General features: G+C 39.5%; 3 protein-coding genes across 4 annotated transcripts in view; 1 reads left to right on the top strand and 2 right to left on the bottom strand.

Annotated features, from left to right (window-relative positions):
• Positions 1-115, bottom strand: part of zdhhc9 (zDHHC palmitoyltransferase 9) — a 53,646-nt gene extending 53,531 nt beyond the window's left edge. The window contains exon 1 of the mRNA XM_074649418.1: positions 1-115. The gene's annotated coding sequence lies outside the window, so the exon portion shown is untranslated.
• On the top strand, positions 23-14,744 carry sytl4 (synaptotagmin-like 4). Its single transcript, XM_074649411.1, has 17 exons — positions 23-163; positions 2,243-2,469; positions 3,969-4,184; positions 5,160-5,269; positions 5,422-5,536; positions 5,627-5,788; positions 6,488-6,593; positions 6,696-6,780; positions 6,889-6,983; positions 7,906-7,998; positions 8,486-8,664; positions 9,015-9,117; positions 9,587-9,748; positions 11,876-11,981; positions 12,070-12,178; positions 12,257-12,465; positions 13,921-14,744. Exons 2-17 carry the CDS (start codon positions 2,336-2,338, stop codon positions 14,058-14,060), a joined length of 2,124 nt encoding a protein of 707 aa, XP_074505512.1. The 5' UTR covers positions 23-163; positions 2,243-2,335; the 3' UTR covers positions 14,061-14,744.
• Positions 14,374-17,016, bottom strand: part of srpx2 (sushi-repeat containing protein X-linked 2) — a 22,599-nt gene continuing 19,956 nt past the window's right edge. For both annotated transcript variants that reach the window (XM_074649412.1, XM_074649413.1), the window contains 3 exons: positions 16,836-16,969; positions 16,621-16,742; positions 14,374-15,340 (listed from right to left, as the gene is read on the bottom strand). In XM_074649412.1, coding sequence (XP_074505513.1) covers positions 15,160-15,340; positions 16,621-16,742; positions 16,836-16,969 — 437 coding nt within the window. In that variant the 3' untranslated portion in view covers positions 14,374-15,159. The remainder of the gene's footprint in view (positions 15,341-16,620; positions 16,743-16,835; positions 16,970-17,016) is intronic.

The following is a 17,016-nucleotide window of genomic DNA, read 5'->3' on the forward strand; positions in this document are numbered from 1 at the left end:
CTGTCATGGAAACTGTGGAGAGGCGCTCCTGAAGCCGAAGCTGCAAACTTTCCTGATCTTCCGGTAGTCGGGACTCCTCCGGTGAGCGCAGAGTCAACACTGTTAGGAAGAAGACGGAGAAGAAGAAGACGTTAGCGGTGGTGAAGTCGACTTTTAACAACAGGTGTGTGTCAAAGAGAGTGTAAACTTAACTCTATTTTGTATTATTTGTCAGCCGATTTCACACTTAAACACATAGTGAAATAATCCAATCGTTTCCTTAAATCTTAATCCTCCACAATCAGATAAAAACAAAGAGTTTAGTTAAAAACATCAAAGTTTAAATGGAGTAACGTTCTCATTTTAAATGTGTCAGTTGGTAACGTACGTCAACGTTCGACCGTTGGAGTCGCAGCCGTTAGAGATCTTTAATTTAAATCTGACATAGTTTAATCTCAGTTTGGTGGTTTGATCTGCTAAAACAAGACGTATTATTATAGTAGTTTCACCCTGTTAATGTAACTTACAGTTTATAAAACATGCTACACCTGTTTCAGTCTCAATGTTTGTTTTAAACTAATCAATTCTTTACAGGATTACTGTAGTTAGTGCTCTACTATCTGTGTGTCATCTGGTCCAGAGAGCATGCGCCATTTCCTTGAAGGTTAAGACACCTGGCAGGTAGTTCTGTTATAGAACTACTGCTAACTGCTCCAGGCATTCAAACAATGAGGAAAACAAGTGTCAAGTTTTCCATGGAAGTTTTGAATTGCAGCTTTTCTCTACTTAACAGGAGCTATTTCCTCCTCACTTTAATCTCTTTTGATGCAACTCAAATGGAGCGTAAAGGTTCTGATGGGAACACCACAGACATGGTTAGATTACAAGACAATGGGCCCCTGGGGACAGACATGGGCCCCACCACCCCTCCTACTGTACATAGGAGCAAGACACACAGACTTTAGAGATGTTTACCCTTCTTTTTGTAGTTGTTTTGTGTGTCTTTGTAGTTGTTTTGCATCTCTGTGGACATTGTGTGTCTCTGTAGCTGTTTTGTTTCTCTTTGAAGTCATTTTGTGTCTCTTTGTAGTTGTTTTGTGTCTCTTTGTAGTCATTTTGTGTCTCTTTGTAGTTGTTTTGTGTCTCTTTGTAGTTGTTTTGTGTCTCTTTGAAGTCATTTTGTGTCTCTTTGTAGTTGTTTTGTGTCTCTTTGTAGTCATTTTGTGTCTCTTTGTAGTTGTTTTGTGTCTCTTTGTAGTTGTTTTGTGTCTCTTTGTAGTCATTTTGTGTCTCTTTGTAGTGATTTTGTGTCTTTTGTAGTTGTTTTGTGTCACTTTTTGTAGTTGTTTAGCGTCTCTGTGGTCATTTTGTGTCTCTTTGTGGTTGTTTTGCCCCTTTCCATAGTCGGTGTGAGTCTCTTTGTGTCTTTTTGCAGTTGTTTTGGTCTCTCTGGAGTCGTATTATGTATCTTTGTGGTCATTTTGAGTCTCTTCCTGTTTGGTACGTGTCTCTTTGAGTGACATTTTGCAGGTGAAGCCGGGGGGGGACCTGGACCTGAACCTGGACCTGTGCCCAGTATATACTGTAGGCCCTTTCTGTAATCCATCCATGATGACAGATCATGTTGGGATTAAACAAATCGTTAAACTACTGAACTCCACCCGGTTCTCTGTATCCTTAGAGGGTGGGAACCCTTCATAGTAGCCAAGCTCATGTTGTTTTGCCTGCCGCACTGAGAACACAACCTTTCACCCTCGCAGAGGCTTTCTGTGGGATTTTTTTTAAATCCTCCAACATCCTGGTTTAGTCATTTATCATTTTTGGCACGCTAGATAGTTTGCTCCAAAGTTGTAGACTAATTCCTGTCTTCGCATGAAATGGAAACAGGCCTAAGAGTCGGTCTCTGTTGGTTTTGTGTGGTTATCTAGATTCCCATGGACAATCCTTGACTGATGGACATGAGACTTTTTAAATGCAAGAAGGAAGCTGCAACTTGTCCTCCAAAACTATCTATCACATAGTTGCTGTACTGAGGTTTCAGTGTATGGAGGCCAACAGGAAGAGGGAAACGTGGCTCACTCGTATATTAGTCATTTGATTAAGACCACACAGCTGAATGTCTGTATCTTCAACACCGCAGGGCAACACGTCAACAAGTTCCTCTTCTAACTGCATGCTGCTCCCCTCGAGGCTTTTTTTGCTGTTAAATCTGCCAGTTTTTAAAATACAGGTTTTGTCATTATTTATTCAAACTTGTTTGCAGTAACAACAGTGGAGAGGTTATTCCTGACGTTTTGGAGATCTTCTCGATGCGACAGCGACTGAGTTGAGCCAGTTAACCTGCACTGGATGGTTCATGGTCGAAGGCACGATGCCCGAGGCCGCTGACATGATCAACCTGGGCTTCCTGTCCGACTCTGAGCGGGAGCTGATCCAGGAGGTGCTGCAGCGGGACGAGGAGCTCAGGCAGGCTGAGGAGCTGCGTGTGCGGTGAGATGACAGCACTTCCTGTTGATAGTACTAAATAGTTAACTTGCTTCCTTTAGTTTTCCCCACTTATTATTGATAAAGGTACCAAGATATGTCAGGTATTTCCAATACATTTAAATTAAATTAACATTCAAACTAATTAATTCAGTTTAAGTATAACCTAACTTGCTCTGTACTTCACAGATATTAACATGTTTTTCAATGTATTTTTTTAATATATATTTTACGATAAGCTATGATATAAAAAAAAAAAATAATGTTATCATGTGCTTATGTAGGTATTTAATATCTATTTATTATAGTATGTCTTGTTGTTGGTAAGGCTGGTTATTGAACCTCAGTACTTTTTAATATCATCCAAAATGTGTCCGTAGAATCAAGTATTGTTGCAACAATTAATCAATCAATCCATCAGTTGTCAACTATTAAATTAATTGCCATCTATTTTGATAATTGCTTCATCAATTTTAATAATCTTAAGAAAAAAAAATTCTGATTCCAGCTTCTGAAATGTGAATATTTTCTGGTTTCTTCACTCCTCTATGACAGTAAACTGAATATCTTTGAGTTGTGGTTAAAACAAGACATTTGAGGACGTCTTATAGACCAATACTACTATCGATTAATTGAGAAAATAATCAACAGATTAATAAACATTGAAAATAATTGTTAGTTGCAGCCCTGAAAAACTAAATACTAAAGTATCAAAAGTTGGGATCAGAAACTTAGACAGATTTTTATTCTTTTTTTACTTGTTGTTTGATAATGTTAAATATGTAAATTATGATTTTAATTAAATTAAATTTTTTATTAACAACGTTCTTGTACAGCTGCTTGTATTAAGACTTTACAGTAAACACTGCACTGAGAAAAAGTAAAAACATGTTTATATTCCTCAAACTACGGTAGTGAAAAGTATAATTTTGGTATCTGTACCGACACCCAGATATGTTATTGGCACCAGTATCAAAGAATTCAAACATTACCCAGCCCTAGGTGTTGGGTGTCGAAGACAAATTTACTTTAGAAGCCGTGTGGTGGACCACAGAGATACAGTTTATCTCATATCTTATCGTAATATACAGATGTTTGTGTTGCATTGTGCACTACCTTGGTTTAGGGCTGGGAGCTAATTCAATATTGTCATTTATCGATGTATTTGTATCGTCATGATATGATTTAAATTCTGTTTTTCGTCTTACAAGAATCTGCCAAAATTAGTTTTTAAAAGATTTGCTTTACATTTTCGAAGTTTGTCTGTTGTAATGCACAACTGAAAACATTTCATTATATATATATATATATATATTTTCTTCCTTGTGTAGATGACAGGCCTCTACTTTCACAACTACTGTATATGTAAAACCCCAAAAACGAATGAGGTTTATGTCATTTATCTAAATGTCGTCAAGAGTGATAACGGGAAATCTACAAAAGGTTACAATATTTTAAATCACAGTTTCTTCTCTTTTTTTAATATTTCTGTTGTTGCATCTCAGGAGCTTGAAGACCGAGCTGCAGGATGTGAAGAGGAAAGGGGCCAAACGTGGCAGCGGACGATACAGTCAGCGGAGTTGTGGCCGATGCCTGGAGCCTCTGAGCCGGCTGACTGTTTTCTCCAGCCAGTGTAAAGTTTGCAACCACGATGTGTGCAGCAAGTGCCGAACAGCCCTCCCCAATGGATCCTGGCTGTGCAACGTGTGTGCCAAAGAGTCGTAAGAGATTTAGTTTTGTTTATACTCTCCTTTAAGAATAATTAGTCTTGAACAATTTGTCTTTAGGGTTTATATTATTCAGATTGTCAACAAATCCTGAGAAGTTCCCAGCCCGTTCATGCCTAGTGAAGATGGAAAAGTCACAAGTATATACTTAAAAAAAGATTAATACACATTCGGTGCTGTAAAGAATCTTTTCGGCATATTTTGATGTATGAGGGATTGAATCAAAATAAACTACAGTGCTCATATTTATGGCGATAAAGGGACCCAGCGCAACAGTTCAATGCCACAAGAGTTGATGGAAATTCATGCTGTCTCATTTTTTTTTCGGTAGTGATATATTATAACTAAAAAAAACTAAACCTGACATGAATTTACGTTCATTTATTTTATTTTCAGTAGTTTTTTTACCCAGGCAACATCGTTTCAGTTTAGTTTTTTCTAAAAGGATTTAGTTTTTATTTAGTTTCAGTTTACTAAAAATATTTTTCACTGCTTATTTTTGTTTTAGTTTACTATAATAACCCTGTATGACACAGAAGAATACACTGTTTCAGGCTTTGGATACACAGATAATACCTGTTGCATTCAATTCGTTGTGGGTTTTGGTCTGCTCATGGGATTTAATAAGATAAATAAATAAAATGAAAAACAAATGCATAAAATCCTTTTAAAAATAAGTAAATGGCCATTAAAAAAATTATTAGTATTTTGTGCTTATATTTATAATCTTGGAATTTATGTTTGTGTTATTGGTTAACAAATATTTAAAATATGCTGCCCTCACAATTACCAATAATAGCATGTGTTGCTGACTGTACTAGATTTATCTCTGAAAACAGTACACAATATGTCATAAGAATATTAATATATTAAATTAAACATGAATCTTTTTCAAATCTGTTATTTAACTGACGAATGAGAGAAAAAAAATTTAGACCTTTTTAAAAAGTCTCTCTGTTCTGCTTCTAGGGATCTAAAGAAACTGACAGGTGACTGGTTCTACGATCAAAGGATCAACCGTTTCTCCACGGCGCCTGGTCATGACCTGGTGAGAGTCTCCCTGAAAAAGAGACCGCAGGGTGAGTACAGGAAGAGGAAGTGGGTATCGACCGCTCAGCCAGGAATGTAAACAGCTCTCAGCCGGGGGCCGAATGAAATGCCCACAGTCACAGGAATGTAGTCACAGTTCAGTTGATTGTTTAACTGGTGTGTGATTTGTTCTGTGTTAAAGGGAAGAAACGTGAGACAACAGGAGAGAAGCTGTTAAAAAGTAATGAAATGAGCCCAGACCTTCCCACTCCTGTGCCGCGGGTCAGGCAGAAAAATCAGATAACAGATAACAAAGGGTGCGTCATCATTCTTCACCTCAGTTTGGTCAGTTTTAGAAAATGTAAATGGCTTCTCAACCCTTTTGTCGTATTTTTTTTTTGTTACAGTCATTCAAAGGAGAGTTCAGTATCGATTGTTTCGAGGGAATCCGTTGAATCGAAGGAGGAAGTTTTGTCAAAGTCAACACGCAGTGACACAGAGTCTACAGAAACCATCAGTAGAAGTAGCAGTAAAACAGAGTCTGGCTCTGTGAGCCCTGACAAACAAAGGTAAACTCACCTGTAGTTATTCTAAAAAGGTACAAACACAACACGGTAGCTTCAAAGCAACGTTTGAAGCAGGAAGTAGCCATTTCTAAATACAAACTGCATTGTAATTTCAAGTCAAGTCAAGGCAATTGTATTTGTATAGTCCAATATCACAAATTTGCACCAAGGGGGCTTTACAATCTGTACAGGATACGACACCCTCGGCCCTTTACAGTACGACCCTCTCATCGGATGAGGAAAAACTCCTCAAATAACCTATTTTAAGAGGGAGAAAAAGACAAAATCCTTCAAAAAATCAGATAAATCACAATATTTATTTTTTACTACACATTTGGATTAGTTGGCCTGCAGCCTAAACCTCATAGTTTCCTCTAGAATAAGATAATTCTGTTATATTGGAGATATAAAATTCAAATTATGTTATTTAAATAGCAGTAAAAAGATTGCAGTATATGTAGTTTTCAATCAAACTTAACCTAAAAGGTATTTCTGATTCATTATATGTAGATGGGTTCTGAACAGGACGGCCCTTTTAATGAAATAATTTACTCGTGCATGGACGTAAACCTGCAGACATGTCTTAGGATGAGAGTCATGTAGACACTCGGTCACCCACAGAAATTTAAAAAAGTATTTTTCTATGTATATGAATGTAAAAAGTCGTAGCTGTAATTAATAATGATTCGTATCATCACACAGGAGAGAGAACTGCTCGGCTCCGTCCAGCCCAGCAGGGTCCAGTGTTTCCAGTCTGACCGCTCCAGTCCACATTAGCGTCGACGACGACGACTCGGAAGCTCACGCCGTACGACTCTTTCAAGTCACGTGGTCGTGTTTCTGTCTCAAAGTATTTTTAATATCTTCTTTTCTGTGACTGTGACACTCCCCGTTTCTGTCACTACTACAGGAAGTGAAACCGGTCGGTCCGAACCCGGAGATAGATGTTGACAGACTTTTCAAGAAGAGCGTCAAACGATCCCAAAAACCCTCTGGTTAGTATTTAATATTACCAAGTGCAATCCTGTTGTTCTTCCTCCAGAATCCAATGAAAAACAGTGTTTGTATCGCAGCTTACTTGTTGGTCTGAATGTTTGTATCAGAGTACACATCGACACTGGACCTGCGTGATGGACGTAACAAACCTGAGGCCTCGATGGGCAAGAGGAGTCGTTCTGTACCAGGCCTGGACATACAGGTCAGGACTCTTATACACTGTTTTCCCATGAATCTGTTATGTTGACATTGTTACGTTGACTGAAATGCCTGGAAGTGGATTTTTTCTTGCCATATTAGTAAAACATTGGCTTCTGTTTTGCACCAAAATGAGGAAACCTCAGTGTAGGAACCCGCATCTGATCCTTCTATTTCTTTTCTTTATGTTTTTTTCAGCATCCCCAGCACTACTACATATGAATGATGTTAGATAAAGCTACCATGCAGCAATAGAGCAGAAGGTCTCCAGTAGGGCTGCACAAATGAATCCAAATTTTATCGAATTTGCAATATGGCTTACTGCAATTTTCCAATCACAGGAAGTGTAATATTTCTTAAAAAGGCGAAATGTGTGTCAAAATACCATTTTAACTTAAATATTGCCGTGCTGCAGAGAGGTCCCGGCCTACACATCTACAAACGTCTTTGTTTGGTACAGATCCCTGCAAAAATCACATAATAATCATTTTAATTTTTCAATGAAAATAAGAATATTAATGTAAAAAATGATCATTCCCTCTAATATTGCAAATCATATTGCAATATCACTCAAAATAATTGCATTTAGATATTTTTTTTTTTAAATGGTTCAGCTGTTTTAAAGCCTCTTACTCAAAATGAAACATGTTTAGTGGCTATTGAGGCAATTTTCAGGCTATTTTTTGCTTCTTCTGTGGTGGATAATTTCCTGTGTTATTTGTTGAACGTCACGACCAAATGGAGGCCGTCCTCTGATTGTAAGAGATAACACTAAAGCATTTGATGTTTCAGAGAGTTTAACATTTTTGTGCTATTTAAGTTGACTATAATTTCACTAAAATAGTGTGATTATTGCAGACCACAAAAATCTAATGAGGGTAAGAACAAATCCCAGTGTGTGTCTAATGTTCATTATGTTGCCACAGGAAGCCGGAGAGGAGGAGGAAGATATCGACAGCTTGGTTAGCTTTCATAAAAGGACGATGGCTTCCAGCTCCTACAGCTTGCACAGCTCAAAGGTAAAGTATTGACATTTCTCTCACACAGCTCACATTCAGTCCTCTAAAGGCCCTTTGAAGAGCAGCTCATTATGTCTCTCAGAACGGAACTAATGTTAGATAATCTGAACGAGCAGCTATAACCTCAGGATATCCTCCAGCGAGCTAGGAAGTGTGAAATTGACGTGTAAAAGTCTACCAAAATGTTTCTATAGTTACCACAGCAGCCTCCGGAGAGCAAAGCTGAGGCCAGCATGACTTTCACGCTGTCACTCTGGATTTAGATATTGACAGAAACATGCTGATCTTTGCTAATTTGTTTGTCCCCTTTCTGTTAACCCTCCAGCATTTGTGTTATTTCTTTGTTTCCATGTTATTCCTATTATTTTCAGCAGTGATCTGAAGCCTTTAGTCTGTCCAAACATGATCAATATTTGGTATTAATGAAACAAACACAGGAGTTGTTGACGATTATCTATTTAGTTCAGGTGTATGTATGTTTCTCCAGAGCACGCTGGGCAGCCTGATGAGTATTTACAGCGAAGCAGGAGACTATGACACTGTGGAGGTGAGTGGAGACCTCGTCTTCTCTCTGAGCTACAACGAACACACCCAGAGCCTCTACGTCATTATCAAGGAGTGCAACGGGCTGGCCTGCGGGGATGCCTCCAAGCAGCTTTCCAACCCGTAAATATTAAAAACGTTTTTCAACCAAGATTAGCTGTTAATGTGAAGCTCCGCGAGGCAAAACGCATCATTTTGAAGCACAAACTTTGAGCCTTCAGAGAGCAGATTGTGGTTCTGCAACGGACACATTGTTCCAACCGCACGCATACACACCCGTCAGTGATGTTAACACAGCTTTGATCAGTGTAGATAAGAAGCTGCAGTGTTTACTAAAAGTCTTGATAATCACATCCCAGAGGCGATTACTTGAACTTCACAGGAAATTGAATGTCAACAGATATTTTTCAGAGCATATAGTGAGGAGATACAGCAAAAGAACCAGCAGCCATGTATCTGTTTCTGTGTTTCAGTTACGTCAAATGTTATCTACTTCCGGACAAATCCCGCCAGAGCAAAAGGAAGACGAGCATCAAGAGACACACAGTCAACCCCGTCTACGACGAAACACTGAAGGTGATGGTTTATAAGTGGCACCGCTCTAACTGCACGGCTGACTGTTGACCTTATCCTGTTGACTTAATGACACTCCCTGATTAGTGACCTTGCGCCATGCCTGCTGCAAACAGTGACCACGCCTACAGAGATTGATATTAACATTGCAGATTAGAATAGCTGTTGTCAAATATTGGTTTTGGTACAATGTGGAGAGACAGCTTAAATACTGTGGCAAACAAAACTGCTGAAAGGGAAGCGGCTCAATTAATCAATTTGTGCAGAATTACGACTGTAATTTTGGATTTGCTCTTTAAAAAGAGGAAGAAGGTAAATTATTTTAGATGCAACTAAGATCTGAATTCATCTTCTGCTTTAATCTCCATGATTTATTTAAAACTCACTCAGCACCAGAGCATTGAAATTATGTAATGTTTCAGTATTGAGACAAACCCTTTGATCAATCCCATCTTCTCCTCCTCATCAACAGTACTCAATCAGCCGCACTCAGCTGTCCACCCGCTCCATGTTGATATCCGTCTGGCATCACGGTCGCTTCAGCCGCAACGCCTTCCTCGGAGAGGTGGAGATCCCCCTGGACACCCGAGACCTCGACACCCCGTACGTGGACCGCGTGGCTCTCATGGCGAAGGTACTGTAGATCAGAGAAACTGGATATAGTTTTTCTTCAGCAGACTATGACGACCTCTTTGCTAAAGGTGCCCCGTGAAGTTTTATGTTTACATTCAGTGTTGCTCACCCAATCGCATTATGTTAAAGGTCCCATATTGTAAAAAGTGAGATTTTCATGTCTTTAATATTATTATTAAGCAGGTTTAAGTGCTATATAAATAATGTTAAACTATCAAAACGCTCAATATACGGAGAAATACACACAGCCCGTATTCAGAAATTGTGCGATTGAAACAAGCCGTTAGGATTTCTGTCCATTTGTGATGTCACAAATATACAATATTTAGACCATTACACGGTTTTAGACATAAACATTCTAAATGTGTCCCAGTTTATTTTCTGTTGCAGTGTATGTTAATGACATCAGCTGACAGGAAGTAAACATGGACCCAAACTGTTGCCTAGCAATGCAATTCCGTTGCAATACCGTTGAAATGCGCTAAAATGGAGCGTTTCAGACAGAGGGTGAATACAGGTTTATTCAGGCAGACTGGATGAGAAAAATAAAGTGTTTTTTTTAACATTACAGCATGTAAACATGTTCTAGTAGAAACACAAAATACACGTATGAACCTGAAAATGAGCACGATATGGGACCTTTAATACATTTCGTTTCTCATAAAAAACTTCTATGTAGATGTGTAAAAGACTACTTCTTCGTAAACACGGATGTGCCGTGTTGTTGATGTTTACTACCAAGCAGTCTGATAGAGGTGATAAACGCTACAGGATACCTCTTGAGGATGGATTTGTTGACATAATGTAAACATCTCCAGGACATTTAAAGGCGTCTGGAGTTTGTTTCTACACAAAGTTTCTGTTTACATTAATTTTTTCAACCTTTTATTTATTCACTGAGAGCAATGCTCTCTTTTCCAGGAACAACCTGATGATCACATTCACACAGTTACACATTCGCACCTGGATGTTGTCCAGTACAATCACAGTCTGTTGCTCAAAGGCACCTCAGTGGCGGTAATAAGGAAGGGGCAAGTGCTGCTTTTCACTTTTCCCCACCCTGATTTATCCTGCTGTTCCGGGGAATTGAACCGACCGGTCACAACAAGCTTGCTTCTCTAACTAGGTCACCACTTTGTGTTTATCCTCGCGGTTTTAAACATTGTGTTGAATGTATTTCCTTCCTCATAAAACATTCGCAAGAGTTTCATTTGCGATTTTTCTTAAAACCTGCAGTTTTTTGCTGGTGTATTGCTGTGTTTTCATAGTGCCGTGAGATGTAGATCAGTAGAACAGTGTGAAACCATTGGCAGTAATGTCAAACCACGTCACCTGCATCCACATGCAACTTAGTGTTTGTGCACGAGATCAAACAAAAACGGGACCCACGTGTAAAATATTGCTGCATAGGGGTACCTTTTGAACTTGTAAATATGTATTATAAATATTGTTACGAACATGTTTAATATTATGTGGAATACCGTTTGTCAGAGAGAACTAAAGTCTGACAATCAACACTCTTAAGTGAGTAGTCAAATGAACACACAAAGTGTTCCAAAAAGGTAAACTCATGTGTGCCAAAATGCACATAGACTGGGTATAAAAACTGGATAGATTGTCTGCCATATTTGACAGAACTAATCAGTGCTGATCAGATGATAAAGAAGCTGTGTTTTTTTTGTTTGTTTTTTTACCGGTGCACTTCAGCGTGTTTAAAATGACTGAGTGGCCCAAAGGTCAAATCAAAACAAGGTGAAGCTATTGATCAGCTGTGAGGAGCAGAGACTGGCCTGTATATAGGTCTTGACTCACAGATATATGGACGTCAAAGTATATGCTGGCAGATGTGCAAAAATACTAAGATTGTGTTTGAGGTCATTTAGAAAGATGTTTTGTCGAGCTAAAAACTCTCGTAACCTAAAACAGATGTTGGTGAATTGTTAATCTGCACACTTCTTTTTCTAGTCCAGTAACCAAATTCAAAGAAACCGTTTATAAATATGGTTGTTAAATGTCAAATTTCGGCATCAACCTCAGCCATCCAGTGTTTCAGGTTTTAGTGTAGAGGCCTACATGTTAGTATATAGTGTTTCTCGTGTCCTAAATATAACGTACCTTTCTTAAACAGTCAGCCTTTGCCGGGCCGTCTTCAGCTTTCGCTCAGTACAAAGGAGAGTTGGTGGTCTGCTTGAAGTATGTCACACCTAAAAAGACAGCAACGGAGAAAAGCAAAGGTAAGACTATGACAAGAAGCTCTGACTGTGTTTGATACACTTTGCCTTCATTTTCTAAGAGCGTCCTTCTTCTTCTTCTTCTCCTAAGGCAAAAAGGCGGCGATGGAGGGAGTAGGAGAACTGCACGTCCTGATTAAAGAGGCCAAGAATTTGATGGCAATGAAACCAGGAGGCACCTCAGACAGCTTCGTAAAAGGGTTAGTGATAAAATGACGCGTTGCATTCCCCATACAGGCATTTCTCTATTCAGGACCTGACTGTGTGTGGTTGTGCAGGTATTTGTTCCCAATTACAGCAAAGAGCACAAAGAAGAAGACTCCGGTGGTGAAGAAGAACCTGAACCCCCACTATGACCACACGTTTGTGTACAAGGAGCTGGCTCTGGAGCAGCTTCAGGATATGAGTCTGGAGCTGACGGTGTGGGACCGAGAGGCCATATCCAGCAACGAGTTCCTGGGAGGAGTTCGTCTCAGCTCCGGAGAAGGTAAAAGACATTTTCCTTTTTTTCCTTTCCTTTGCTTTTTAGGGCCTACATGTATGAAGTGGTTTCACTCCTTGTGTGTTACAGATCTTGTTAGGCCTGTTGGTTAACTGTGTGTATCGTATTGTAAATAGATGAATCCACCTTTAGTAAATGGCACTATAGCTGTCGGAGTGAGCTGCCGTTTATTTTAGGGATTTAGTGAATGTCTTTTTGCTTAACTAAGATTTTTTAGGAGGTAGATTCTTTTGTTTGTTGTTTTGGCCTTGGTTCACCCTGAATTATACTGCTCCAACCTTTTTGTGGTAGTAAATATTTGATTTGGGTACATTTTAGGGCTGCAACTAATAATTGTTTTCATTGTCGTTTAATCTGTCGATTATTTTTCTTGATTAATCGATTAGTTGTTTGGTCTATAAAAGGTCGGAAAATGGTGAATAAAGGTCGATCAGTGTTTCCCAAAGCCCAAGATGACGTCCTCGAATGTCTTGTTTTTTCCACAACTCAAAGATATTTAGTTTACTGCCATAGAGGAGTAGGAATCAGAAGTTGCTTGTTCACAGTGACACCTGTGACCGTTAATTCAACGTCACAAGACTGAACGTGATTGACAGGCATGTTGATTAACGTCAGCAACATTAGCCAGCTAAAACCACAATATCACTATATATATATATCACATGCTTGGCAGTAACGTTAGCTTACCAAACGAAGGTCCCTTCATGAATCGAAGGCCCGGCTGATGTCGATTCTGCAGTGTTAACTTTTCCTGCTTCACCCTCCCGACGGTGGTCAGAAGGAATAGGGGAGATTGCCGTAGTTTTGGTCTCCTGGGCCGGAGTCGATACCGTTACTCGCTCTGGAGTTAACCCCCGCTGTCACTCAGCTGCAGGGAAACAAGACACATTTCTGCACAAACTGAAACTTCCACTGTACATTCACTTGATATTCTCAGAGCTAAATGAACTCTTCTGCTCCACTGCTGGCAAGTTTCGCCGCCGCTCACTCTCTCTTGCTTCACCACTCACTTCCCAGGTGCATTCACACTCCCACAACACTACTCCACCCCGCCCCCTTCTTAAAAAATTACTCAAAATAGTTGCCGATTAATTTAATAGTTGACAACTAATCGATTAATCGTTGCAGCTCTAGTACTTTTTTTAATGTTGCACTCCTACCCCCTCTAGATGTGGGTGTAACATTGGAGTAAAGGAGAATTTAATTAAGCTCCATAAAGAGAAAGTAATACCATATCTACCCTTCTGTAGTTCATAGCATAATTGCCTTTGTGAGAGAGACACACGCTTAATTTTAGATTACTGCTGAAGCACATAATAGAGCTTTCATGTGTGTGAATATATTCAGTGAGTAAAAGGAATTTGTCATCATTAATAGTAAAAAAAAAAAAAGACTCATTTTACCTTCAGGATTACATTCATGTAATCTTCTCTCCTGCAGGCTCGGTGAAAATAGGGAAAGTGGAAGTGGAAATGGACTCGGTTGGAGAGGAAGTCAGTCTGTGGATGAAGATGATGCAGTACCCGGACTCGTGGGCGGAGGGCACTCTTCCACTGCGCTCCACCATGACGGCCAAATGAGGACAGCCTGGACCCTGAAAGAGTCCAGAGAGACTGAGAGGGGGGGGGGGCTGTGAGACAAATATATGAGATTGTGGATTATTCTATTTTTTCAATCTTATTAGACCAGAAGCGTGTCTACCGAAGTGAGCCAACGCAGCTGATTGAAGCAGACACACAGTTCACTGACCACCTGCCTCTCTGTGTGGGGTTCATCTTTAGCACCGTTACACCTCCCCCCCCCCCTCTGACCGCAGGCTACTGTTGAAAATGTGCCAAAACGCATCACAACACTAAACTTTATTTTAAGGGCATTAACACAGTCATTTTTATGTTATGTTTATATTATTGCAATTCAAATTCATGCAGACTTAGCAGAGAAAGATTGTTGCAGTTGTTCTTTATAATTGTGTACAGAATTACGCCGATGCGTGGGAAAACAAGTCATTATAAAACTGGTATTATACATTTTTATTTCTGGTGTTGCATCCAACAGATTGAGCTACAAATTGTAATACTATCATGCAAAGAATTATATTTATAGAAGTTGCATATTAACCCTTTTTTTGAAATTATAAAATTGTCTATTTGCAGATATATAAATGTAGATTTTTAACTTTTAACTTTGTGTGATCAGACTGGTGTTTACCTCGAGGTTGCCATGAATATTCTGTTCACCCAATAAAAAATGCACTAAACCACAAAGACGTGCTTGATCGTCCATACCAGCTGGATTTAAAAATCAAGTGTTCCTCAGTAGTCTTCTGTAGAAATGGTTTTCATTAAATATCAGATCAGAACAGGGGCTCCTCTGCAAAACTACTAATCATGTATCCAACCTAATGTTATGGTTCAAAATGTATTTCTTTACTCAAGCTTGTCTGTATTTTCTGTAGCTATGATGTCCATTTTCTGGCCTCCGTGTCTCTCAGATGATTAGATAACAGTGCTAGCACTTCAGTGTTGTTTAGCGATCACATTTGAACACGAGGAACGTCCTCTTTTTCCCCTCCTAATGTCTCCCTGGACCTGGTTCCTGGTTGTTTGTCCTCCTTCCTCGTCGTGTGTTTAGTTAATACTGATGAGTTTATCGCTGTGGCAACCGGAGACGTTTATTAAATCAGTCACAGAAGTCCCTGTGGAGCTCCAGCTTCTCTCGCTCCTCCTCGTCCAGCAGGAAGCTGTCGACGTAGGAGAACAGCTCCTCCGACCCCATCGGGTGGATGAAGCGCTCTCGGTCCATTCCGAACTTGTCCAGCAGCAGCATGCTGAAGTAGTATCTGGAGATTCTGAACACTTGTCTACGGAGAGAGACACACATTTGATAATTAAAAGGAACACTCCAACAACTTTGATAAAGATATTAAAGCTGCTATAATCAATATTTTTGTAACAAAGGGATTAGGGGGTTGCTCATAGTGACCGATCCACAGATGATTATTATCCCACTCTGCAGTTTCCCCTCAGCTCTACAGAGCTTTATAATGTCTTTCACCTCAAAGTTTTGGTTTTCTGATCGGCATCTTAAAGGAACAGTGTGTAGGATTTAGTGACATCTGGTAGTGAGGTTGCAGATTGAAACTAATTTAAGTCTGTCCCGCGTGCCAAGCGTGTGGGACGGGTCAGCAACCGTTACTATCAAAAGAGCCATGTTAGGCAAAAAAATAAAAATCTGTCTGGAGCCGCAAAACATTTGATCATTGTGATGAAGGTAACACAGTTTATAGTCTATATAGTATATAAGTTTAATGCAGTGAGGGCCAAAGTGCAAATGTACTACGGAGTATTAGGGCCACACTGAGGGAAAAAACATCTGAGATTTCCAGAATAAAGTCATGACTTTATGAGAAAAATTGGAAATTACACGTAAAATTACTATTTTATAATATGACTATTTTCATAATATTCTGACTTTTTTTCTCGTAAACTTTTGACTTTATTCTCGTAATATTATGACTTTATTCTCTCGTATCACATTCATGGTGATATCCTCTGATGTCCCTGTTCAGATGTAAACACTTCCCTCAACTACTTCTACCCTTAGTGATGTCTGATTGCCTACATTTCCCAGAGTGCTTTGCATTACACTAAAGAATGTGCCTCAGTATGCAGCTCTCACTCTGCTGCTGTGGGGATTTGTGTGTCAGTGGAGAGACTGAAGAGATTTTCCAGTCTGGAAAAAGTGAGCAGCAGCAGCACCCCTTACTCACATTACACATTTGGTGGAATAAAAAATCCAGATAAGCTAATTCCTACATGCTGGTGCAAACTTTAAAAGAATCTCTTACTCAGTGATTCTCATGACAACCAAAGCCAGATGTTTACTATGGATGTTCTGTCAAAATCCCATTACTGCTATTTTTAACAGTGTTAATCCTTCAAGTGGATTTTTTTTCCACAGAGGATACTTTTTATTTGGAGGCTTGACATTTAAATAGTGACGAGAAACAGCTCCTTACTATTAATGAGAATGGGAGTTATATAAACTAAATGAACTCCCCCCCCACACACACACACACACACACACAGAAAGAACTATAAAACTGCTGAATAACTAAGTGATGAAGTGTCTCACTGTTACCTCAAACCCTCGATGACCTCAGAGCTGAGCAGATTCTCTTTAATGCGACCCGTCTCTCGAGGCGGCGAGCCCAGGAGCTCGATCACGGTTACATGTCGCAGGTCTAATCCACAGTCGGATTTCTGCTCGGAACAGGAAAAACAGATGTTGAGTTTTTCTTTTTTTTGTTGTTTTTTATTTAAACTTCCTGCAGCAGCAAAAAAACATGTCCTCACTTGTAGCATGATGTTCTGCAGCTGGTAGTCTGGGTCAGATATGTTGGGCGCAGACAAGATCAGCAGCCTCCTCTTCTCATAGAACTGATCCAGGAGAGCGGAGAACGTCTTTACGTTTGATTCAATCTCCATCGCTACAAACACACAAAGTCACATCCTGCATTTATTTATACCGTCTTAC

Source organism: Sebastes fasciatus, chromosome 10 (assembly GCF_043250625.1).
Source record: "Sebastes fasciatus isolate fSebFas1 chromosome 10, fSebFas1.pri, whole genome shotgun sequence".
In the NCBI taxonomy this organism is placed as follows: Eukaryota; Metazoa; Chordata; class Actinopteri; order Perciformes; family Sebastidae; genus Sebastes; species Sebastes fasciatus.

Bases quoted from the DNA above. Each gene is read 5' to 3' on its own strand.
- sytl4 (XM_074649411.1), top strand. From the start codon at position 2,336: ATGGTCGAAGGCACGATGCCCGAGGCCGCTGACATGATCAACCTGGGC. The intron at 12,179-12,256 runs GTTAGTGATAAA...GTGGTTGTGCAG, and splicing joins TCAGACAGCTTCGTAAAAGG to GTATTTGTTCCCAATTACAG. The intron at 12,466-13,920 runs GTAAAAGACATT...TCTCTCCTGCAG, and splicing joins TCGTCTCAGCTCCGGAGAAG to GCTCGGTGAAAATAGGGAAA.